Source organism: Canis aureus, chromosome 5, assembly GCF_053574225.1.
Source record: "Canis aureus isolate CA01 chromosome 5, VMU_Caureus_v.1.0, whole genome shotgun sequence".
NCBI classification, from domain to species: Eukaryota; Metazoa; Chordata; class Mammalia; order Carnivora; family Canidae; genus Canis; species Canis aureus.
Genome location: NC_135615.1, coordinates 69,604,085 through 69,629,395, shown reverse-complemented (window position 1 = coordinate 69,629,395; position 25,311 = coordinate 69,604,085). Strand labels below are relative to the sequence as shown.

General features: G+C 41.3%; 1 protein-coding gene across 3 annotated transcripts in view; it reads left to right on the top strand.

The window, feature by feature from the left end:
- Positions 1-23,799, top strand: part of ZBTB8B (zinc finger and BTB domain containing 8B) — a 32,319-nt gene extending 8,520 nt beyond the window's left edge. For 2 of the 3 annotated variants that reach the window (XM_077898666.1, XM_077898667.1), the window contains 2 exons: positions 10,308-10,486; positions 14,550-23,799. In XM_077898666.1, coding sequence (XP_077754792.1) covers positions 10,308-10,486; positions 14,550-14,867 — 497 coding nt within the window. In that variant the 3' untranslated portion in view covers positions 14,868-23,799. The remainder of the gene's footprint in view (positions 1-10,307; positions 10,487-14,549) is intronic. The other variant, XM_077898668.1, reaches the window with a different exon arrangement.
- The last annotated feature ends 1,512 nt before the right edge of the window (positions 23,800-25,311 follow it).

The following is a 25,311-nucleotide window of genomic DNA, read 5'->3' as shown; positions in this document are numbered from 1 at the left end:
TTTTTCTCTCAATAATGTTGATAACTCCAAAGACATGTGTGTTTTAATTAAATCATCAACCTTAAGCTAGCTTTTATATCAGATATTTTCCTTTGGTAGGCTTTTGAGTTTTAAGAGAACTTGGTTGTTTCCCTAAACAATTCTGAGAGATGAATTGACATGACTAACTCCTCTTAACAGGTGGGGTAATTGTGCTGTGAAATGTCTTGTAGGAGATTGAAATAGACTTGGCTGCCACCGTACTGATGAAAGAACCCTATAGCTTCCAGAACTTCAAGCCAAGAAATTAATGAATCCCAGTTTAAATTTACCCTTCAAAACTGAGCAATGAAAGTATTTTGGATAAGGGAGATCAGCCACTTTTATTTGTTACTAAATGGTTGTCTTGAGACTTTAATTTCATTTTTTTAAAGCAAGAACACTCAGTATGTCTGATTAAAACTAGGCTTGAAAACTTGAAAATGCTGTTTCTGATCCTCAGGGACACTGGCTTAACCAGCATTTAGAAGGCAGTGGCTGTTTTCATGAACACATTGTGGGAACAAATTGAAATCTCATTTCCGTGCATAATAGCACTTCACAGACGGTGACCACCCTTTCACACCCAGTAGACCCTCATGAGTTTGGCAGAAGAGTGTAGAGAAACTGAGACCCACGAGAGTTTGGTGAATTTACTAAGAAAGCAGAGCTAAAACTAGAAACCTGAGCTGGCTTCGTTTTTTCAAACAAACTGTGAAAGCAGCACAAATGAATAGAAGATTTCAGTGCCATGATTTTATCTTTCAACCCGTCTCTGCCTGTAAGCAAAGTATCAAGAAACAGTAATGTAGCCTACACCACCTTCATTCAGGTCCAGTCTATCAATCTGTAAAGTTACGTTTCCATCTAGAAGGTGCTATGTCAAGGCAGCCACCCTGGCCCCTGGCCGTGACAATTGGCTGCCAAGTTTTGATTCTATCCACGAGGCTCCTGTGTGAATTTATTCCAAATGCCAAGGCACAGAGTTGGACTAAGGTGTTTGGTCATTCATTTATTTGCTCAAATATTTGAGTACCTTCCTGGTAAAGACACAAAAATAAATCAGACATGGATCCAGCCCTCAAAGAACTGGTGGTGTCTCGGAGGAAATGAGAGGTGTGTCATTGGCATCATGTGATAGAAAGACACTAGTGCTGGAAGACAGATGGAGGTGTGACTTTCACAATAGTTTAAAAGCAGGAGTGCTGGCTTCCTCCTGCATTATGAAAGTGATATCTGAGGATAAGAAGAGGAAACATAGGAAAAAATTTATTGGAGTCAGGTCATGGAAAACCTTACATGCTAAGAGGTGAGTTTTTGTCTATAGGCGCAGGGGAATTTTTGGTAGTTACTGAGCTTGGGAATTTTTGGTAGTTACTGAGCTCAAGTTCTCTGCTTGAGGGAGATTAATTTGGCCTCAGCACCAGATGGTGTAGAGAGGGGAGATGAGGGCAGGGAGACAGTCAGGAGGTTGTTGTAATAATTCCATATCCACATTGCATATACATCTGACGTAAATAGACACTGGCATATCATAAGGTCCTCCTATAAGCTCTCCTCCCCCAGACCTCCCAATCCCAGCTCCAGCACTTCCTATTGCTTCTTAGAAAGTTAGAAGTTAAAAAAAAGAAAGAAAGAAAGAAAGAAAGAAAGAAAGAAAGAAAGAAAGAAAGAAAGAAAGAAAAAGAAAGAAAGAAAGAAAGAAAAAAAGTTAAAAGTTCATCTGCATTGACTACCTCCACTGTTTTACTTCCTATTCTTTTCTCGGCCCATCACAGTCTGGCTTCTGCCCCCTACACACCACTGACACTGCTGCCATGAGGTCAGCCATACATTTCTAGAATCAGTCCAATGAGTGATTTTCAGGTGTTATCTTACTTGGCCTCTCTCAGCTGTTGACTCTGCCCTTTCTCTCCTTCTTGCAATTCTTTCTTCCTCTGGCTCCTGATACCATGGATACCCATTGCTCTGACCTCTGCCCATTCCTTTCCAGTCTCATCACAGAGTCATTTAATGCCAGTGTGTCCAGAATTCTGTCATTGGCTTGCTTCTTCAACATCTTACCATCAAGGTCTCATCCTTTTTTTATGGCTGAGTAATACTCCATTGTGTGTGTATGTGTGTATATTTATTTATCAATGGATGCAGGTTGCTTCCATATCTTAGCTATTGTAAACAATGCTGCAATAAACACAGGGATGCATATCTTTTCAAATTAGTATTTTTGTTTTCTTTGGGCAAATTCCCCATAGTGGAATTTGAGAGACCTCCATACTGTTTTCCACAGTGACTGTCCCAATTTACATTACCACGAACAGTGTAGGAGGATTCCTTTTTCTTCACATTTTTGCCAACACTTGTTATTTCCTTCTGAGTCTAGCCATTCTGACATGTGTAAGGTGGTATCTCATTGTAATGTTAATTTGTATTTCCCTGATGATTAGTGATATTAAGCATCTTTTTCATGTGTCTTTTGGCCATCTGTATGTCTTTGGAAAAATGTCTGTTCAGGTCCTCTGCCTATTTTTTAATCAGATTGTTTTTATGGTGTTGAATTGTGTAAGTTCTTTATATATTTTGGATATTCATCCCTTATTGGATTTATCAGTTGCAAATACCTTCTCCCATTCAGTAGGTTGCCTTTTTGTTTTATTGATGGTTTCCTTTGCTGCACAAAAGCTTTTTATTTTGCTGTAGTCCCAATAGTTTATTTTTGCTTTTGTTTCCCCTGCCTTAAGAGACATGTCTAAAAAAACATTGCCATGACCGATGTCAGAGAAATTACTGCCTGTGCTCTCTTCTAGAATTTTTATGCTTTTAGGTCTCACATTTAGGTCTTCAATCCATTTTGAGTTTGTTTTTGTTTTGTGGTGTTAGAAAGTGGTCCAGGTTCATTTTTTTCATGTACCTGTTCATTTTTCCTAGCATCATTTATTATTATTTTTTAAAGATTTTATTTATTCATGAGAGACACACAGAAAGAGATAGAGACACAGGCAGAGGGAGAAGCAGGCTTCCCTCAGGGAGCCCAATGCAGAACTCAATCCCAGGACTCTAGGATCACACCCTGAGCCAAAGGCAGACGCTCAACCACTGGGCCACCCAGGTGTCCCCCTACCATCATTTATTAAAGAGACTGTCTTTTCCCATTTGTATATTATTGCTTCCTTTTTCATAGATTAATTGACCATATAAGAATTTCTGGGCTCTCTATTCTGTTCCATTGATATATGTATCCATTCATTCAATCATTTAACAGCTGTTTATTGAGTACCTACTATATGCCAGGCACTGTTCATCGGCGTGAACAAAAGGTAGTCCTTGTCCTTATGGAGCTGACATTCCAATGCAGAGATGCTGACAACAAACATAATAAGTAAGTATATAGGATGAAGAACTAAAGCATGGGAAAAGTTGATAGAGAGTGAAGGAGATTCTATTTTATTTAGTATAGACAAGGAAGTCTTTTCTAACAAGTTGTCTTTGAGCAGAAACTGCAAGAGAGGAAGAGAGCTAATGGTGCAGGTAAATCCGAGAAAAGAACATTTAGGGCAGAGGGAAGAGCCAGGTGCAAAGGCCCAGGTGCAGGTCACAGTTGGCGAGTGTACTAGAGGAACAGCAGGGTGCTGCTGAGGGTGGAGTGGAATGTGCGAGGCAGAGTGCTAGGAGATGAGGTCAGAGAATTTGGGTGAGGGCAGACCAAGTAGGGCCCTGAAGGCCATGAGAAACCTTTGGGTTGTCCTCTGAGAAGGGATACCACTAGAGGGTCTCAGCCAAAAGTGACTTGAAATGACATATATTAAAATGATCCTTGTGGGTAGTGTGTGCCATAACCTCCAAAAGTGGTCTTCTTGCATAGGACTGTACTATCTTTAAAGGCAGAACCGACCAGATTTGCTAATGGCTTGATGAGTGGTATGAGAAAAAGAGAAGTTAAGGATGATCCTCAGGTTTTTAGCTAGAGCAGATTTAAACACGTTATGTTTGTAATGCTCCTTGGATATCCAAGTGGAGATGTTCACTAAGTGGTTGCATCTGTATGCTTAGGGTTCTGGGGGGAAGTCATAGCTGAGCTATACATTTGAGAGTCATTAATGGATCCATGGAATTTGAAACATATACATCCCATGAACTTAGAGCTGTAGAAGAAGGTGAGAGATTTATGGACTGATCCCTGGGGAACTACAACATGTAGAGGTCAGGAAAATAGGGAGAAGCCAGTAAAGAAGATGAGGAGGAGGCAGACAGTGAGGTAGAAGGAGAATTGAGAGTGATAGATGCCAGGAGGAGAAAGTGTTTCACAAAAAAAGAAAAAAAAAGAAAGAAAGAAAGAAAGAAAAGAAAAGAAATGGACTATGTCCAGTATTGCATGTAGATGGATTAAGAACTGATCATTGGGGAGTTCATTTGTGGGCTTGCCAAGAGTAGTGTTAATGAAGTGGGAGGCAAGAGACCAAAGGGCTTGAATCAGAGCTGAGGAAATAGATGTGAAGACAGTGAGTGTTGATGCTTCTTTCAAGCAGTTTTGCTGTGAAGGAGACAGAAATACATCAGTAGCTGAAGGGGGTGTATGAGGTCAAGGTTTTTATTAAGGTGGAGGATCTAAAAGCATGTTTATTTACTCCTGGATGGGAATGATCCAGGAGAGAGGAGGATAACTGAGGGCAGAAGAGAGAGGGACAGTTGATAGATCAAGGACAGACAGGGTCCCTGAACATGTGGCAGGGGATGGTTTGGCTCTGCATTTGAGGAAGGCTAGTCCATTCATAGGAACAGGAGTGAAAGCAGGCCATATGTGTTCATGGGGGAGTTTGGGGGTGGCTGGGAGCACGGAGAGATTCTCTTCTGATTGCTTCTCCTCAGTTAAAGAAGTAAGGACAGTGGCTAAAGAGAGGAGGGGACAGTGGGGGTGGAGACTTGAGCAGAGAGAGGGTGTGGAATAGTCCTTGAGAAAAGTGGGAGAGAGTGAGCCAGGGAAATATTTAGGGTGTTTGGGCAGAACCAAGGGCTCTGATATTAGTGCTCAGAGGGTGATGGCTAGATGGATTTGAAGTGAGACCAGAACACACAGTTTTGTATTTTTCACCAGCGATGTTAACTTGCCTTCTTTCAGTTATGGAACAGGCATAGGTTTGTATTTAACTGGAATTTAGGTTTGACCAGGTGAATATAGACAGAGGGAGAGAGAGGATCCAGGCAGTTAAAGGTGGATGTGAAGAAGTGATTTCAGTGATGGATTGGGGGGCACTAAGCTGGAGAAGGAGAGGCATGAGGATCCAAGGAGGTGAAAGAGAGTAAAATGGCAGCAAAGTCCATGGCTTGGTCCGAACCAACAAGGGACATTTAGGGGGTGAGCTGGAAAGATATGAGACAGTGACTGGGAAGTGGGGTGCTTGGTATGTGGGCTGTGGAGCAAATGCAGTCATTGGAAATATCTCGGTATGGGGCCATAATTCTCACTCCCAACTACACACTATCAGGGTGCTTTAAAAATACAGTGTTTGGGGATCCCTGGGTGGCGCAGCAGTTTGGCGCCTGCCTTTGGCCCAGGGCGCGATCCTGGAGACCGGGGATCGAGTCCCACGTCGGGCTCCCGGTGCATGGAGCCTGCTTCTCCCTCTGCCTGTGTCTCTGCCTCTCTCTCTCTCTCTGTGACTATCATAAATAAATAAAAATTAAAAAAAAATACAGTGTTTGGTGGAGCACCTGGATAGCTCAGTTGGTTAAGCATCTGCCCTCGGCTCAGGTTATGATCCTGGGGTTCTGGGATCAAGCCCCGCATCTGGCTTCCTGATGAGCGGGAAGCCTACTTCTCTCTCTCCTTCTGCCTGCTGCTCCCCTTGCTTGTACTTTCCCTCTGTCAAATAAATAAATAAACAATCTTTAAAAAAAAATGACGCTTGGGATAGAGATTGGACATCGTTTTGTTTGTTTCCCAGGTGATTCTAATATGCAGGTAGAGTTGAGAGCTCTTGGTCTAGGATTGGGTAGCTGAGGTGGGGTGGAGAACAAAGTCTTTGGAGGAAAGGAGGTTAAGGAACAGAGAAGCTAGGGTGTTGGAGAGGTCATTTTCAGTATTCACACCAAGAATTATGTCAGGAGTTGTATTTGAAGGCAATGTGATCAAACCTCCACAGAATGAGGAGGTGACCTTGGGGCTCCAAGATGGCTGCAATAAGGAGAGGTAATTATGCTATCATTTGATAGTGTGAGCTTCAAAAGCTCTTAAGGTTTTTAAGGATGGAGGGAGGGACAGTGGTCTGGGGATGACAGTGAGGCACAAGGACTATCCTACTCACCTCTGACTCAGAGGCATCAGGGTGATGGGGTAAGGGAAGCAGGGTACTCAGGGGAGACCCAGGCCTTAATTAAAGCAACCACTCCAATCTGCTGAAGATTCTCAAAACTGTATTCCCTTCTGTGCCTCTGTGCCTGAGCTCCAGATTTATTTGTCTAAAGCCAGGTATGCTTCCCATGGATGCTCTGGGCCTGCTCCAAACATAGTAAAATCCCAATTGAACTCCTCATTCCTCTAGTACCTGCTTTTCTTCCTGTGTTCCCTACCTCGGTTTATTTCCCCGTCATTCACCAGGCCAGCTAACCCAGAATCTGTGTCATTTTGAGTCTTCTCTTTCCCTTCTCTTCCCTTCCCCATGTAGTCATAGAGTGCTATTCATTTTCCTTCACATGAGTATCTCTTCTTCACCTCCACGGTCACTGCTTTAGTTCATGACATTTCTCATTCTCTACCACCTGTTACTTCCTGCCTTTAATCTTGCTTCTCTTAAATCCTTCCCCTTTGGGGCATCTGCATGGTGCAGTCATAACAGTGTCTGACTCTTGGTTTTGGCTCAGATTGTGATCTCAGGGTCGTGAGATCAAGCCCTGTGACAGACTCCCCACTCAGTGCAGAGTCTGCTTGAGACTCTCTCTCCCTCTCCCTGTCCCTCCCTGCACTCTTTCTCTCCCTCTCTCTCTCTTTCTCTCTCAAATAAATACATCTTAATACATAAATAAGTAAGCAAACAAATAAATAAATAACCTTCCCCTGCATTGTCTTTTGAGAGATCTTTTATTTTAAAGATTTTTTATTTATTTATTCATGAGAGACACACAGAGAGAGGCAGAGACATAGGCAGAAGGAGAAGCAGGCTCCTCCTAGGGAGCCCGATGTGGGACTCCAGGATTATGCCCTGGGCCAAAGGCAGACACTCAACCGCTGAGCCACCCAGGCATCCCTCTGAGACATCTTTTAAAACTCCAGTCTAGGGGCGCCTGGGGGGCTCAATTGGTTAAGCATCTGCCTTTGGCTCAGATCATGGTCCTGGGGTCAGGCTCCTTGTTCAGTAGGGAGCATACATCTCCCTCTTCTTCTGCCCCTCCCCATCCATGCTTTCTCTCGCTCTCCCTCAAATAAATACATAAAATCTTAAAAAAAGAAAACCTCAAATATGACTATGTACGTCCCCTCCTTAAAACTCTAGTTGCTTGGGCAGCCTGTGCGGCTCAGTGGTTTAGCGCCACCTTCGGCCCAGGGCATGATTCTGGAGACCCAGAATCAAGTCCCATGTCGGGCTCCCTGCATGGAGCCTGCTTCTCCCTCTGCCTGTGCTCTACCTCTGTCTCTCTGTTTCTCATGAATAAATAAACAAAATCTTTAAAAAAAATTCTAGTTACTTAGAGAATAAAGTTCAAGTTCCTGAACATATCAAAATCAGAAGGCAAACATTTTTGTCTTTTCTGTTCACTACTGTATCCCCAGGGCGTGGAACACAGACCAACACAATAGATGCTCAGTTTGAATTTGTTGAATAAACGATTGAAAAGTTATCTTTACATCCTGGTTCTTGCCCCTCCCATAGGGTCATTTCTCATCCCCTGACTCCCCTCCACTTTATATTCTGTATTCTCACTTACCTCTATGCCTAAGCATGTGTTATTCCTCTGTCTGAAATACCTTTCTCTCTTGAACTCATGGTGAACTCCTATTCATTCTTTAAAATCTTGCTTGAAGATTATCTCTCCCAGAAATCTTTTCTGAATTCCTAGAGTGAATTCATTAGTTTCTTGTCCATGCTTCTTCATCATTTGGAACTTTGCTTGGGTTACATTATATGTATGAATTTGTTTACATGTCTTTTTTTCCTGCTAGCCTTAACTTTTGAGGGAGGAAATGGGTGTCTTGGTAAGGATAGACCTTGATAACACAGTGTCTGGTATGTAATAGACATTCAAATGAATGGTTGTATTGGTGAAATCAGATCATGAGAGAAGAAGGAAAATGTTGTGATAATTCTTACTTTTCTGATGAAGATATAGTTAAACAGTTGATTAGGGACTAATGCTAGACCCATCTTACTTAATGTTTTTGTAGATAATTGAGAAGGAAGGTAAAGTATAATGCCAAGCTGGTGGGGATAGATTGCAGAAAGATTCCACAACACCAGAAGAGTGAGTAAGAAACTGGCATCTCAGTTCCAGTCTGACCAGTGAGAAATGAAATAATCCAACATACATATATAGTGACAAGTTGAGAGCTACTGCTTTTAAAATAGGAAACAGGTTTTGGAATCACTATAGATTATGCAGCATGTTAGGCATTATCAATCTGGGAGCTGGAAACCAGAGAAAATAATCTCCACCTTTGTGTAGAATGATGCTGGATTCTCACTTGGGAATCAGTTTGCCATACTTTTGGCAACACTTCAGAAAAGACAAAGCTCAGTTAGGTATTCTGAGAAGGTCCCAGAGAAAAGGAGTTACTCCAGTATTGAGAGAAACCACAGAGCCTGGGCTGCTTCATCAGTAAAGAAACACCAAGGAGAGGATGGTGGTGACAAAAATGGCTGACATTTATGAGCTCTTACCATGTGCCAGGTGCTGTGCTTTAGGTATTATTTCATTTCATTCTTAACACAATCCTTTAAAGTGGGAACTACTATCATCCATATTTTACAGATGAGTAAAGTAAGACCCAGAGAAGTTAAATGAAATGTCTAAGGTCACATGGCTGGTAAATAGTAGAGTGGGGACTTGAACCCAGATTTTAATGCCTGGAAAGCTTGAGTCACTAATGCCGTTCTATAAGATATGATATGACCAAAGTCTAAAAAATCCTGAAGGGCATGGATAGAGGAAACACATCTTGGAATACTATAGTAAGGGTAACTCAGGAAACTTGAAAGCAACAGTTTTTATATAGAAGGGGATAATCAAAAAAAAAAAAAAAGAAGGGGATAATCATGTTGTCACCTTAATGGTTGTATAAGCAAGGTGGGGAAGAAAAAAGAGTTGGAAAAAGACTTAAGTGAATTCCTGGATTTTTGATGATTTCTGATCTATAGTTAGTACGCATTCCAGTTTAGGATGTGCATCATAGTACACCTCTTCTGCACATGCCTGGAAGCCATTCTTAGGCTCTCCTATAGCAGGAAGTATGGATCCCGATCCAAGGGTCTGATTCATCATAACAGATTTCCAAACCTTTGAGGGTCATGGAATCAATCCAGCAGGTCTGTGTTGGTTCAGGTATTCAGCAGAATACCACAGATTGAGTGGTTTAAACACAGAGAGGAATTTCTCACGGTCCTGGAGGCTCAGAGTCTAAGACCAAAGTGTTGGTGGGGTTATTTTCTTCCTGGCTTGCAAATGATTACCTTCTTGCTGGTCCTCACATGGCCTTTCCTCTGCATGAACAGAGAGAGAATGAGATCTCTGGTTTCTCTTCCTCTAATTATAAGGACACCTGTCCTATCAGACTAGGGCTCCACCTTATGACCTCATTTAATCGTAATTACCTCCCTATCTCCAAATATATAGTCACACTGGAGGTTAGGGCCTCGATGTATGAATTTGGGCGGGGGGATGTAATTCAGTTCCTAAAAGGGTCTCAGCATCGCCTTAAAATGAAATCAAAGACAATACACACTGTCAGAGTGAGTGTTATTTTGGGAAGCTTTTCCAGTTATCCACTTGTAGACATGTGAATTCTGAGATTGTAATGTAAGCTGTATCTCTAACTGTGAGCCACAGAGAACTTCGAAAGCCAGTACCATATGGCATTCCTTGCAACCTTATATCAGAAGCCTGCTTCACCCTCTGGCTGATTGGGAGCCAGACAAAGACTTGGAATTTGTAGTGTCTTGCTATTATTAGCTGGTGGTAAAGTTGATGTCTTCCCTCTGGATCTGGGCTGGCAGAATTCCCCAGCTCCAGATCACCCATTAGAGGGTGGCCAGTGTCATTGGTTGCTTACAAGTACAGTTAAATCAACCCATTTGGTTCCCTAGGTGATGTGCTCGTGGTCCCTATCAAGCTCCACAAGTGTCCTTTCTGCCCTTACACCGCCAAACAGAAGGGCATCCTTAAGCGGCATATCCGCTCGCACACGGGTGAACGACCCTACCCCTGTGAGACCTGTGGCAAGAGGTTCACTCGACAGGAGCACCTGCGGAGTCATGCCCTGAGCGTAAGTGTCTGGGCTGGAAAATCTCCTGTAGAGGAGATGGAGAGAAGGAGGGGAGGGAGCTAATGTAAGGGTGAACCAGCCTCCCTTTTACTTCTCTGTCCACTAGAGTATTTTCAGAGAATTTTATTTTATTTGTTTATTTATTTAAGATTTTAATTATTTATTTATGAGAATATATTGTATAGAATATACAATTCTATATTGTAACTAGAATATAAAAAGAAAAGATGACATAGGCAGAGGGAGAAGCAGGTTCCCTGCAGGGAAGCCTGATGTAGGACTTGATTCCAGAACCCTGGAATCACGACCTGAGCCAAAGGCAAGTGTTTAACCCCTGAGCTATCCAGGTGCCCCTATTTTCAGAGAATTTTAAACATATGTTTCTATTAAATTAAAGCTGGCTTGGTGGCACTTAGAGAAAGTTAAAACTTATATGATAAGAGACTAGTTTTCTTAGACTCAAGAAAATTTAGATCCTGGTGAGGGATGGTTGTCATAAGGCAGAGAGCAGTGGGTCCTGGACAAGGGGATTGTGGGTCTGTTCTCAGGGATGTGATGCCAAAGGTGAGAAAAATGCATCCTCAGTTTTCCACCCAACCTCAGTACCTGGATGTGGGGAAAGCGTGTGCCGCCCTTCTTAAGGCGACCTGTGGGCAGCAAAGAGGGCTCCAGATCCAGGGGACCTCCCCTCCCACTGGCTGCCCCCTGGGATTCTGTCTCCCATGTAGGTGGTTAATTCCCCACCATATAAAAGGGGTTCAGGCCATTTAAGAAGGTATTGTATTTAAGATCATCTTTGAGCAGGCAGCCCAGGTGGCTCAGCGATTTAGTGCCGCCTTTGGCCCAGGGCGTGATCCTGGAGACCTGGGATAGAGTCTCACGTTGGGCTCCCTGCATGGGTCCTGCTTCTCCCTCTGCCTGTGTCTCTGCCTCTCTCTCTCTCTCTCTCTCTGTGTCTCTCATGAATAAATAAATGAAATCTTAAAAAAAAAAAAAAAAAGATCTTTGAGCAAGGCAATCAAATCAGTCTTTGGAACATCAAACATAAAAATGATTTGGACTTCAGAGGACACTATCAATATTATGACAACCCAAAGAATGGAAGACAATTCTTGTGTATCATTTATCTGCTAAGGATCTAGTAACTAGAATATACAAAGAGCTCTTTCAATTCAACAATAAAAGACAAATAACCAAATTAAACAATGGATTTGAATAGACATTTCTGTAAAGAAGTTCTACAAATGCCTAATAAGGACATGAAAAGATGCTCAAAATCACCAGTCATTAGGAAAATGCAAACCAAAGCCATGATGAGATACCACTTAAAACACAGTAGGATTGTTATAATCAAAGCACAAGTAATAACAAAGCATTGGCAAGGATGTGGAAGAATTGGAACATTCACACACTGCTGGTGGGAATATAAAATGGTGCAGCCACTGCAGAAAACAATTTGGTGGTTCTTCAAAAAAAAAGTTAAGCATAAAATTACCAAGTCCCAGCAAATCTGTATCTAAGTATATACCCGAGAGCTGAAAACATACATTCACACAAAAGCATACATGCACACAAATGTTCATAGCATTGTTCATAGAAGCCAAAAAGTGGGAATAACCCACGTGTCCATCAACTGATGAATGAGTAAACAAATTGTGGTCTATCCATACAATGGACCCTTATTCAGCCATAAAATGAGATGAAGTTCTGATATATGCTTCTACATGGAGGAACCACCAAAGCATTATACTACATGAAAGAAACCAGTCATAGAAGGCCACGTATCATATGATCTCATTTATATGAAATACGTAAAATGGGCAGACCCATGGAGATAGAGTAGATCAGTGGTTACCGGGGCCTAAGAGGATGTCGGATGGGAGAGGAAGGCAGTTAATAGGCATCTGGTTTCTTTCTGGGGTGATGAAAATGTTCTGGAATTAGATGGTGGTGATAGTAGCACAATTTTGTGAATATACTAAAAAAAAACCACTGAATTGTATGCTTTCAAAAGGTGAATTTTGGGACACCTGGGTGGCTCAGTTAAGCATCTGCCTTCAGCTCAGGTGGACCCTGGGATCAAGCCCCATGTTGGTCTCCCTGCTCAGTGGGGAGTCTACGTCTCCTTCTCCCACTGCTACTCCCCCTACTTGTGCGCGCGCTCTCTCTCTCTCTCTCTCTCTCTCATAAATAAATAAATAAATAAATAAATAAATAAATAAATAAATATCTTTTTTTAAAAAGGTGAATTTTATGGTATGTGAGTTGTGGTTTTGAAAGAATTCAGTTTTAAGATAAGTACAAGATTACTGACTGTCTCCAGTCTCAGGGCTGGCACCAGCACATCTGTCTGAGAATGGCCTCTTCTCATGGCCTTAAGTTTTTGTTTGTCTGTTTTTTCCCCAAAAATTCTTTTTTTAAAGACTTTTTAATGTATTTGAGAGAGAAAGAGAGAAAGCATGAGTGGGGGAGGGGGTCAAGGGTGGGGCAGAGGGAAACAAAGAAACAGTCTTCCTGCTGAGCAGGGAGCCTGATGGTGGGGCTCAATCTCAGGACCCTGGGATCATAACCTGAGCTGAAGGCAGACGCTGAACCAACTGAGCCACCCAGGCGCCCCTTCCCCCTCAAATTATATCTCCAGTCTGTCTTGGCAGCAGTAGGTCCCTGATGCCCCTAAGATAGTTCATTGGTTGGAATCCTTATTCCCTCTGTCTTTCCCTGTTGTACAAGGTCCAGTCTACTATAGTCCAAAGAGGTGGTGTTCAGAGGCCCTGTCAGGTTGCAAAGGTCGTATACACACTCAGGTTGGCTAAGGGTCGGGGGTTTAATGTAAAAAGCCCAGAAAACCTCATGGAAAGCAGGGATGTTGGTCAGGATGTGGTAGCAGCTCCAGTGAGGTGGGTATTGTGCTTCTGGCCCTTGTCCTCTGTCATTTCTCTCTGTCTTTACCTCTTGTTGCATCCTGCATCCAGAGCTCTCCACAGGAGAGGCTTTGGTTTACAGAGTCCCTTTAGGCTGGAGCCCCTAAAGAATTGCATGTATTAGATAGTTCCTTATACAGAGGGACACCCCCTCCTCCCACCCCCGGGGCTGCTGCCTTAAGGAGGAACTGGATTGCGTAGGAGATCAGGTTCTTTCTTCTAGCATGCAAAGTGCTTCTCATAGGTAAGGAATGCATTTATCAAAAAAGAGCTAAGGCTGGAGCATCTGCCACGTTTGGAGGAGATATCATCTAGCAAGTCTGCCTCCCTAAGAACTAGACAATCCCAGGTACATAAAAAGCCATACCTAAAATCCACATCCATTCCCCAAATGTGCTTTATATACAGGCATAGGGATATAGTAACAAATCTGACAGAACATGAATGTGGGGCAGCCCTGGTGGCTCAGCGGTTTAGTGCCACCTTTAGCCCAGGGCCTGATCCTGAAGACCTGGGATCGAGTCCTACATCGGGCTCCCTGCATGGAGCCTGCTTTTTCCCTCTGTCTGTGTCTCTGCCTCTTCCTTTCTCTCCTTCTGTGTCTCTCATGAATAAATAAAATCTTAAAAAAACAACAACAACAAAAACAACCATGAATGTGAATGGTCCCTGCCTTCTTGGATCTTATAGTTTAGGGAATTTACCAATAATTTGTTAGAAACTCAGTAACGGAGTCGCCTGGGTGGCTCAGTTGGTTAGGTGACCGACTTGATTTGGCTCAGGTTATGATCTCAGCGTTGTGGGATTGAGCCCCATGTGGGGCCCTTGCTCAGCACAGAGCTTGAGATTCTCCCTCTCCCTCTGCCCCTCTCCCCCTTTAACAAACAAATAAAATCTTTTTAAAAATTTCAAGAAAAGGAGCATAGGTGAAAATATACAGCTGGGGGCCTAACCTGGCCCAGAGCGTCAGTGAAGACTTCTTCAGAGGCATTAGTATGGGGGGGGGGCAGGCTTGGCAATGGGGAGGTGGGCACATTTCCCATATGTCCAACGGCCTTGGGGTGGAAGCACCTTGGTGAGGCTGAGGCTGTGGCAGAGAGAGCAGGGGCGAGAGCATTTGCTGTGTCTGCTTGTGATTTTAGGTTCACAGATCCAACCGTCCAATCATCTGCAAGGGCTGCAGAAGAACTTTTACAAGTCACCTGTCCCAGGGACTACGGCGCTTTGGGTTGTGTGACAGCTGCACCTGTGTTACAGACATGCACGACGAGGAGGACGATTTGATGCCCATCAACCTTAGCCTGGTGGAGGCTTCTTCTGAAAGCCAAGAAAAGAGTGACACAGACAATGACTGGCCAATCTACGTGGAGTCTGGTGAGGAAAACGATCCCGCTGGAGAGGATTCTGACGAAAGACGGCAAATCCGGCCCTACTTGTCAGATCGGGAGACACTTACATAGCAGTAAATTTTGATGGGGGAAGAGGTTTTAGAATTTGTCCATTTTGCGTTCAAAAGCCACCATTTGTCCAATTTTTTGGGGACCCTGAGAGGAACATTTTTCACCATTACTATACTTGCATTTTTTTTTATACTTGCATTTTTGTTAGATTACATAGCAAAGTTTGGATCTTATGAGTCAAAGGACTAATAATTTCTTAGTGGAATGGCCTTGGTTTCAGAGGACTTTGCTGAGTCCATTCTGAGTGAATCAAAGCTGGCCCCAAGGCTCCCCATTCTTCCTGTTGTGTACTCAAACTCTGGTTAGGAGAAAGATGAGAAAATCTCCATGCTTGTTTTCATATTGTCTCACTCATCTACATTTTTTTTTTTTTGGTCAGCCCTTTTCTCTGTAAAAGATAAGAATATCTTGAGATCAATATCTCTTTTCCCAAGCCTCTCCTAATAGATTCCATATTTTAATTTTCTGGTGAAGTCTTAAAGGGAAAGCTTCACAATAAAAGGCAGTCAGGGCTGTTTGGCTACATGAGTGGAAAGGTATTTTCTAACTCTAAGACTGCAGTTTTAAGGACTGGGCATATTTATGTGCACACAAACATGGAAATGAGCTAAGAGGCTCCTGGGGTACTCTGACTTGCCCAGCTAAATGAAACTTTAAGTTAACCCTGGGAAGGGTGCCTGTGGCCCAAGTCTGGTCAGTTTCCCTTCTAGTTTGATATTTGACAATTCTGCACACACACAGATCACCAGTTTTGTGAACATAAAACAAGTCATTTGGGCAAAACTCAAAATACTCCTGCTTTTTCCAGCCATTTTCAAGAGATGCTATTGTGTAATGTGGAAATGTAGCCACTGTTGACAGTTTTCTACTTTGATTATGAATAGAACTTTTTTTTTTTTTTTGAATAGAACTTTAATTGGAAGGCAAGTGCAAGCCAATAGAAACAAGTTGTATTTCTAAATTGTTTACCTTCTAAGAGATCCTCTGGAGGGAAAGAGAAGGTTGATAGAACAGGTTTTTAAAACCATTCTGCTTTTCACCCACTTTGCAGCCATACGGTTTTTCTAACAGAAGAGGCTGTACTTCTTTAAAAGCTGAAGAGCAGGAAATACTAGGGATTAAAGATATTTAAGGCACTTTCATAATTTTGTCTTATGTTAAAGTATCCAAAAAAGAATTTTAAAAGAAATCTTTTTCTTCCTTTAATTTTAGTATAGTTGTGTTTCAAAAGGTGGCAAAACCACCTTTCTTTCTGTCTCTTGAACAAAAAAGCCAATAAAAAAACATTATAGATTGGCTTGTGAACGTTATCACTGAAGAGTTCAAAAGGTATTTAAACCATACTTCTCAATAGAAGTTAGAACTCCAGAATAGTGTTACTCAAACTGTGGCTCCCAGGCAGCTGGTCTATGAATTCTTTGATACCAATCCACACAGTAGGACCACATGTTGGTCTATAGTAGATTAGAAATTTCAAAACTGGTCTTTTACCATAGATTGTTGGAAAATTACGGTTCTAGATCAAGAGTACCAAACTAGAAATTATCAAGGACCAGAAATACTTTTTCATACCTGAAATGGAAATATTAGCTATTCTTTTTAAGGAGTGATCTTAGCAAAAGGGAAATCTAACTGATTGTGTAGAAGGTATGCTTTGCAAGGAGTTATATTTGGTATTTTCACTGTTTAAATTATTTCTAGTTTTTTTTTTAAGATTTTATTTTTAAGTAATCTTTACACCCAACATGGCTTGAACCCACAACTCCGAGATCAAGAGTCACCATGCTCCACTGACTGAGCCAGCCAGGTGCCCCATTTCTGGTATTTTAATGTGACTTTTCTACTTCACAGTTCAATTTCTCTGCCCGCTTTCTCTGGTAGACCATGATCCTCCTCAGTGATTCCATGACCTGATCATATCGCTGGGTGCAAAGTAAATTTACATTAGCAATTTCACTGTAAGATGATGACTTTCAACTGGGGGTGATTTTGTCCCCCCAGTGACATTTGGCAATGTCTGGAGATGTTCTCAATTGTTACAACTCAGGGCAGGGTGTTGCTGGCATCTGGATACAGTTGCTGCTAAACATTCTACAGTGTGTAGGAGGGCCCTTTAGAACAAAGAATTATCTAGTCCAAAATGTCAAGAGTACCAAAGTTGAGAAACCTGACCATAAGATACAGTAAGATTTTTTAAAATGACCTTTAATGAGTGAATTTAATTTCGTGTTATATTTAGGTTACCTATTACCTTCATAATATTTAGTAGGCCCGTATGCTCTCACAAGTTTTGGAAAATAGTGAAATTATTAAATGGAGAACTGAGGCCAAATTGTTCATAACAGCCCAAGCTGATTTGGTTTGTGATGTGGAAACTTAGAAATTTTGCTCTGACTCATGCTCCCAGAACCATTACTAGGCTCTGGTCATTTTATTACGTTTTCAAGTAGTAAAATCATTGGGACGAAAGCGGAACATGAAGCTTAATATTTAAATAATTCTTTTTTCCATAATGTCTCAAATTATTGCATTCATGGTTGGTTGTTTTGAAATTGCATGTTGATATTAGTACTAACTGGATCGATGAGTTCTATCACTTTTAATGGAAATAATCGCTCTATTTGGACTATCAGATCATAAACTGTCCTCTTCTAAATTTATGTTCACATATGGTGGTATTTATAATTGCACAGTGTCTGAGATTTAATTAATGGAGTTGGTGATACTTTTTATAAGTAAATTCATGGTTGGGCCCAAGACAGACCACTAATGATTTATTTTATATCTGGCATCTTTCTGGCACATTCAATGCAAGTTCACAAAGGGATTCTTGATCTTATACTTGATACATTGTATGGACAGGAACAAAATTCCTACTTGAATAGGATTTAATAATGGCATCCCTGGGAAGTTGTTTTTCTTGGGGGAAGGGAACAAGTTTTCATAGCAAGGGTTGGAAAGGAATGTAAATAAAGCCTGTATCTGTAATAGGCTAAGAAATGACATAGAGCAATGTGACTTCCGGTCATTTGGCAGATAGATGTTATTTTGATGTAAATATTTCGAATATTCCTTGAGAAAGTTACTGGCCTAGTGGTCTGCAAAATGTGAAATTGAGTATTCTGGAGGTTCAGAATACGTGATGGTATTGTTGTTAATTGATGTGAAAAAGCCACACGTATGGCTGCATGTGCTGATTCTGAGGGCAGTGGGAAGACTGGAGTGGCCTTTGGTCAACTGAATTCAGACTGCTTCATTGGACTTATAAGTTTTTCTTGTGTGTCTCTTGTGCATTAACAATAGGATTACCTCTGTGAAGTCTAGTGTAACGGGGTGGGGAGGGGCCTAGGGTTGGGTGTGTGAGAAGTTCTGTACTTCCTGTTGATCTCTTGTAGGTTGCCTTGTGCTTTCATGTGGTTGTGCTATCTTCCAGCTCCAAAAAGGGGCACTTTATTCAGTTGCTTATCATGGGCAATTTTTCATGGATTTTTGTTCAGTGTTTCTGCTACATATCACTATGCTCCTCAAACCTTTCATTATAGTGTGGAAAATTGAATTATTTTCTTCAGATAATGCTCCTGTAGAGAGAAATGAAAAGTTATTTGTTTGGCAGGAGCAGTTTGGTTGTTTTCTCACATGCCCCTAGTTTTAAAAGGTGACACTAACTTACACCATTGTGATCAGATGATATGGAATCTTCGTAACTGGAGAACTTCTAGCATCTGTTCTGACCTCCGGGTAGATTATTTATTTCTATCCCCAATTATTCATCGGCAACTGTGGTTTGGGGGAGCAATTTTTATATCTAATTTGATTTTTGGACATTTGTCATATCATATTAAAAACCAGGGGGTTAAGGTGGGGTTATGTGCTTGGAGGGAGAAGGTTTAGTAGGAACAAGCTTGGGGATTTTAAGAGAAGGCATCAATTGGAGATTTATGTCTTGGTGACATGTAATGGAGATGGATTGTCTGTCATGCAGACAGTGATGGGTGTGATTATGAATTTTTTGGAAGCAGAAAACTATGCCAGACAGTTTCACATCTCTCATAGTCCCTGTGGAGCATCTACAACAAAACAAAACACGAAGAAAGTAGTATCACAGTGGTCTACTTAGGCTCAACTGAGCATTTAGAAACATTCACACTCATAAACTGCTACTCTTGGGATCAGAGTCACTTAGAAGGATGTAGATGGGAAGCACACCTCACCAGGAGGACAGAGCCAGATGTTGCTCTTCTGTTGGAGTCCCTGCAACAGTTCATGTGTCATAACTTAGATGCAAGGAGACAGACCTACATTAGGCAAGTATGGAAACTATCCTGGCTTAAAAAGCCTCTTGTCCTATGGGAGCAAATGTCCATTATAACAATTCCATAGATAAAGTTTCCAGGGTTCCTGCAAGAGATATGTCCATTCCAAGTGTCATTGTGCTTAGGGAAGTCCAGAGTTGTGGCTTCCTTTCAGATGCTTATAGTTCTCCCATTCTGGATGCAGTTTACCAATTAGGGGTCATATTTACCACGGGTAATAATGCCAGCCGCATAGTTGATGTGCTATTCTTTATTAGGTTGCTGGGAGAACAGAGCTAGAAAATTAACCAAAGGTCAAATTCTCGTATGGAAGGGGGAAAAGCTTCTCTTAATTCATTACCAGACAGTATGCTGAGTATTGCACAATAGATACCCCATCTACTTCCTACAAAATGTAGCCAGAGGAATTTCCTACTAAAATATAGCCAACATCGATTCATCTTCCTCTCTCTTTTTTTTTTTTAATTTTTATTTATTTATGATAGTCACACAGAGAGAGAGAGAGGCAGAGACATAGGCAGAGGGAGAAGCAGGCTCCATGCACCAGGAGCCCGACATGGGATTCGATCCCAGGTCTCCAGGATCGCGCCCTGGGCCAAAGGCAGGCGCTAAACCGCTGCGCCACCCAGGGTTCCCTCATCTTCCTCTCTTGAAGAGTATTCATTCTTTGTGTTTAGCTGCTTGTGGTTAATACACTGTTTGCAAATTCTGCCAAGGTGTGTCTAAGCGTTGGATAAATAGTCAAAACAGTCCCACCAAAATATCATATGTCCTTTGGTGCTACTTATAATAGGTAGGTATGGTATGACATACTACAAGGACATCATTGAATGGAAATTTGTGGGGTCCCATCCATCACACATTGATGGGAACCTATGTCTTCCTGACAACTACCAAACACAGGCTCTTGGTAGAGATGCCTCTTATTGCTGTCATGTGGTGCTACTCCTGCTTGTTTCTGTTGCCCTTGGAAGATCAATAAGTGGAGATAGCTGGCTGTTTATTCAACAGCTATCCAACAATTATTTATGGAGTCCTTACTGTGTGTCGGGTACTAGGGGTACATCAATGAACAAGCAAAATTCCTGTCCTCAAGGAATTTGCAGTGAGTGACCAAGGAGACTAGCAATTAGGCAGTTACAACGCAGGTTTGGGTGTGACACCGGGGCAAGGATGGGAAGGGTGCTCTGAGAGTGATGGGTAGAGCCGCTAGCCCAGTCTCAGAGCCTCCAAGAAGGCTTTCTTGTCTAAGCTACGGTTAATTGTGGTCCTTCCCATCTAGTAAACTTCTATCTTTGGGATATAATTTACAAGCAGTTTAAACAGTTTCTGACATTTCCTGCCTTTTCCAAACATGGTGGCTTTAGACATTAACAATGTTTAAATTACCTGTTTTATTCAGGGATGTAAAAATATGATAAGCATTTCAGAATATCCTAGTCTTCAGAAAATATGCATTAGATGCTATGGTTTTCTTTTTCTTTTCTTTTCTTTTCTTTTTCTTTTTTTTCTTTTCTTTATTCATGAGAGACAGAATGAGAGGGAGGCAGAGACATAGGCAGAGGGAGAAGCAGGCTCCATGCAGGCAGCCCGATGTGGGGCTCGATCCAGGGACTCCGGGATCACGCTCCAAGCCAAAGGCAGGTGCTCAAACACTGAGCCACCCAGGCGTCCCAGATGCTATGGTTTTCTTATTAAAACACCACCACTAGGGGAACGCTGGGTGGCTCAGGAGTTTAGCACCTGCCTTTGGCCTGGGACGTGATCCTGGGGTCCCGGGATCGAGTCCCACGTCGGGCTCCTGGCATGGAGCCTGCTTCTCCCTCCTCCTGTGTCTCTGCCTCTCTCTCTCTCTCATAAATAAATAAATACATAAATAAATACATAAATAAATACATAAATAAATACATAAATAAATACATAAATAAATAAGTCTTTGAAAAAATTAAAAGATAAAACCCCACCACCACCACCATCAAATAACTTCCCATTATCTCAATCCAGTGTGATGCGATAGAGCAAGGTATTGTCACTGTGACAGATGTGGAGGAGCCCCATTGCATCCGAATTGGGTCTTGGGTGGCCGTATAAACTAGTTAATACCCCACAACCAGACAGATATGGAACAGAACAATTCAGTCAAAGAATTTGAGAAATAGAAGGGACTTTTTAGAGATAGTCGAATCCAACTTTGTTTTACAGAGAGATGAAATGAATAGTCCCTAGTTCCCACACAGCTAGTTAGGGTCAGAAACCGGTTCCTGCCAGGCCAGTGCTAATAATAAACATGTTGGGACAGGCAGCAAAGTCCATCGATAGCATTAGTTTCCTTGGGTACCCATCAGACTAAAATCACAGAAGAGGAAAATGCTGTTTTAGCTTCATGTGGCTTTGTGTGATCATGGCCTGCATTCTTGTAATACTTAGGGAGGAGGAAATCACATGTTGAGAATGGAGGAGTTAATTTAATTTCTTTGCCTATAATACCCACACATGTCTGAACAACATAAACCACCACCAACACACACAGGGCAAATCAAAATCTTTATTGCCCACTTATTTAATATGTACTGTGTATTTGATTTTAATGTATTCATTTTTGTTTATAAAAAGTTTCAAAATTTAAAAATCTACATTATCTTGAAATTGCTTTTGCAAGCCTCTGAGTTTTGAAATGTAAATTAGGCATGAGTCAGGGAAGTTGTCAAGGACAATCTTATTTGAAAAAAAAAAAAAGGACAATCTTATTTGAAACAAAAACCACATATTTTAAATCAGCAGCACATATAATGTTATGGTATTGAGTGAAAATGTATTTTGGATATTTCTTGATTCAGTGGATTTTAATAAACTTACTGCAAAAGCTAATTTTATTTAAAAGTCTATGACAATATATAATAGTTATTAGTAAAACAGATTGGCCACTTTATGATCTAAAAATACTTAGAAGCAGTGATCCTAGTTGTTAATTTATCAAGTTTGGGATTAAAATTAATTCAAATCATCTTTAATTTGGTTAAATCAACCTAAGACTAAATAGGAAATAGACTCAACTAAATTTTAAAAAAGATTTTATTCATTTATCTATTTGAGAGAGAGAGAACATGTGCACCCTGTGAGCTGGGGGAGGAGCAGAGGGAGGGGGACAAGCAGAACCCCTGCTACCGCTGAGCACAGAGCCCTATTCTGGGCTGGATCCCATGACCCTGAAATCTGACCTGATCTGAAATTAAGAGTTGGTTGCTTAACTGGCTGAGCCACCCAGGCGCCCTTCAAACTAAATTTTTGTTTTGATTTATATAAAATCAGATTGGGATACCCTAATGACAAGTTTATAATAGAAACAGCCTTGTCCAGGTCCAAGAAAAAGTCTTTAAAAAAAAAAAGATTTTATTTATTTATTTTAGAGAGAGAGAGCATAGCAGGGGGAGGAGAAGAGGTAGAAGGAGAAGAAGGGGGAAGGAATCTCAAGCAGACTCTGTGCTCAGTGCGGAGCCTGATGCAGGGCTTGATCTCAGGACCCCCAGATCATGACATGAGCTGAAACCAAGAGTCATATGCTTAACCAGCTGGCTACACAGGCACCCCAAGAAAAAATCTTTTTCTTCTTCTTCTGTATTGCTCATTTTGTCTTTGGAAACCAATGCAATTTAACTAGTTTCTGTACCTTGAGAACTTAAAATTGACCTAAGTCAGATAACTGGGAATTTTGGAATGGCTAAGGTTAAAAAAGTTAAGGAAGTTTCAGAATGAATGAAATGAATTGAGGATTGATCCCCTCCTATGAATGAGTTAATAATCCTTTATAATTTAAAGTTAGTTAACTGTTTTTCTCAGTGCCATTATTTAATGTGAAATGAGGAATTCTATGAATAAGATATTAGATAGAAATAGAAAGCTATTAAATAGAGCTCTAAACAGAAGCAGCTCCCATCAAACATCTTTTTACACCTTTCTGTCCTATGGTGTTAGGACCGATTACTTCCTTAAATGAGACAATTTCTGGGCAGAGAATCCTAAGCCAGGACATTTAGAGTCTGTGAAGGAAGACTAGCTACTACTTGATGAGTAGGTAACACAGAATGCAATATAAGCCAAAGCTAACAGCAGACCAGAAAAATCAGAAAAGACACAACCATTCTAAGTCCTGAGCTCTATGGTCACACACTTTGCAAGAACACTTAGAAGGAAAATAGAAAACTTGGAAACTGCCAAGTCCCCAAGTGGATTAATTCCTCTTACAAAGGCCCCTGTCAAAACTGCTATCAAAAAGAAAAAAAAATTTTTTAAAGAGAGAGATGATGATGTTGGAAATGGTTCTGACCACTAAAACAATAGCAACTGATACATCTTTTTTTAAGGCATGGGAAACTTTCTGCTTTTTTGGAGCTGAGTTGGTCTCTATGTTAAAGTGGCTATGTACCAAGTCTGTTTATATGATTCATTGTTGTCCAGGTTGTGTGTTGTTTTGCAACTTTTACTTTTTATATATAAAGAACTAAAAATAAGAGAGTATAAAGTAATAAACTGGTGGATATAATCTGTCATATAGATCTAAGTTCTCATTTCTGTTGTCTCAACATTCCATTTTTAATATAAACCTTTAAGACATATATGCATATTTTTGTTTCAAAATTATTTCTGCTTAAACAAGTGTCAAATATTTATCTTTTAAGGATAGGAAGTTGGTTCAATTTTAGCTATACATTGATATAATTTTACAGTTTTTGAAAATGTTGAGGCTGAGCTTTTTTAAGATTGGCTGGGCTTACTGCCAGCTCTGGAGAAAACCTATAGATTTTTTTAGAGTCCCCATAACAATATAGAACTGCTAACACTAAATACACTTTCCATCTGTTTGAAGGCTCATTAACTTTATTTAATAATGAGGGGGAAAAAAGACTATCCAAAACAGAAGTTGGACCAAATTCTGCTTGCTGCCTATTTTTTGCAAATACAATTTTATTGGAATATCGGCACACCCATTCCATTCCTTTCCACATTGTATATGCCAGCTTTTGAGCTACACAGCAAAGTTGAGTGGTTGTGACAGATATCTTTCATCTGCAAAGCCCCAAATAGTTACTGTCTGGCACTTTACAGAAAGTTTGCCTGCCAGTGATCTAGAATAGTGGTTGGGACAAGAGATCCGTTATTCCTCATATAGGGTATGTGGGTAGGTGCCACCAATGAGGTGAGTGTCACTAGAATTAAATCAATCTGGTACGTATGGACCAATCTGTGAGCATCACTGAGATTTAAATACTTCTAATATGTATGAGGGTCAAGGAAAGGATGCAGCTGCTCTGTATGAAGTTCTTTGGGGGAAATCTCTGGAAATATCTGACCAGGAGATAAGATGGTCACTTGGCTGGGCTCCCGGGAAGTATGTCTGAGCCTTCAGTGTGAGAGCTATAGGCAGAAATTAAAGGAGCATGATCTTAAATATTGGTGAGATGCTGGGAGCTCAGACTGCACTGCTTTGAACACCTGCCAAAAGCATGAGGCAGAGCTGGAGGGTAGGAGCATTGACTGCCCTGCTTTTCACAACTCTGCACATCCTCCATGTTCCATGTATCTTTAACACAGCTAAGACAAGAGAGGTTAAACCCAGCTGGATGGACTCTATTGGTGAGCATTGCAGGGAGCTAGGATTTCACCTTTTCCAAGCACCTACAGACTCAGCAGCGACATCATAGCACCATGTTAATGTGCTCTTGGCTTCAAGGAATAGACACTCAACAAGCTGAAGGTAATGGTTCTCAATGTGTGGTCTCAGAACCAACAGCATCAGCATCATTCCAGGGGGATTATGATGCAAACTAAAGTTTGAGAGCCAATTTTTATTTTTTTAAAAGATTTATTTATTTATTTATGATAGATACAGAGAGAGAGAGAGGCAGAGACACAGGAGGAGGAAGAAGCAGGCTCCATGCCGGGAGCCCGACGCGGGACTCGATCCCGGGACTCCAGGATCGCACCCTGGGCCAAAGGCAGGCGCCAAACCGCTGAGCCACCCAGGAATCCCCTTGAGAGCCAATTTTTAAAAAGATTTTATTTATTTATTCCTGAGAGACAGACAGATGCAGAGACATAGGCAGAGGGAGAAGTGAGCTGGGTGAAGGACTCGA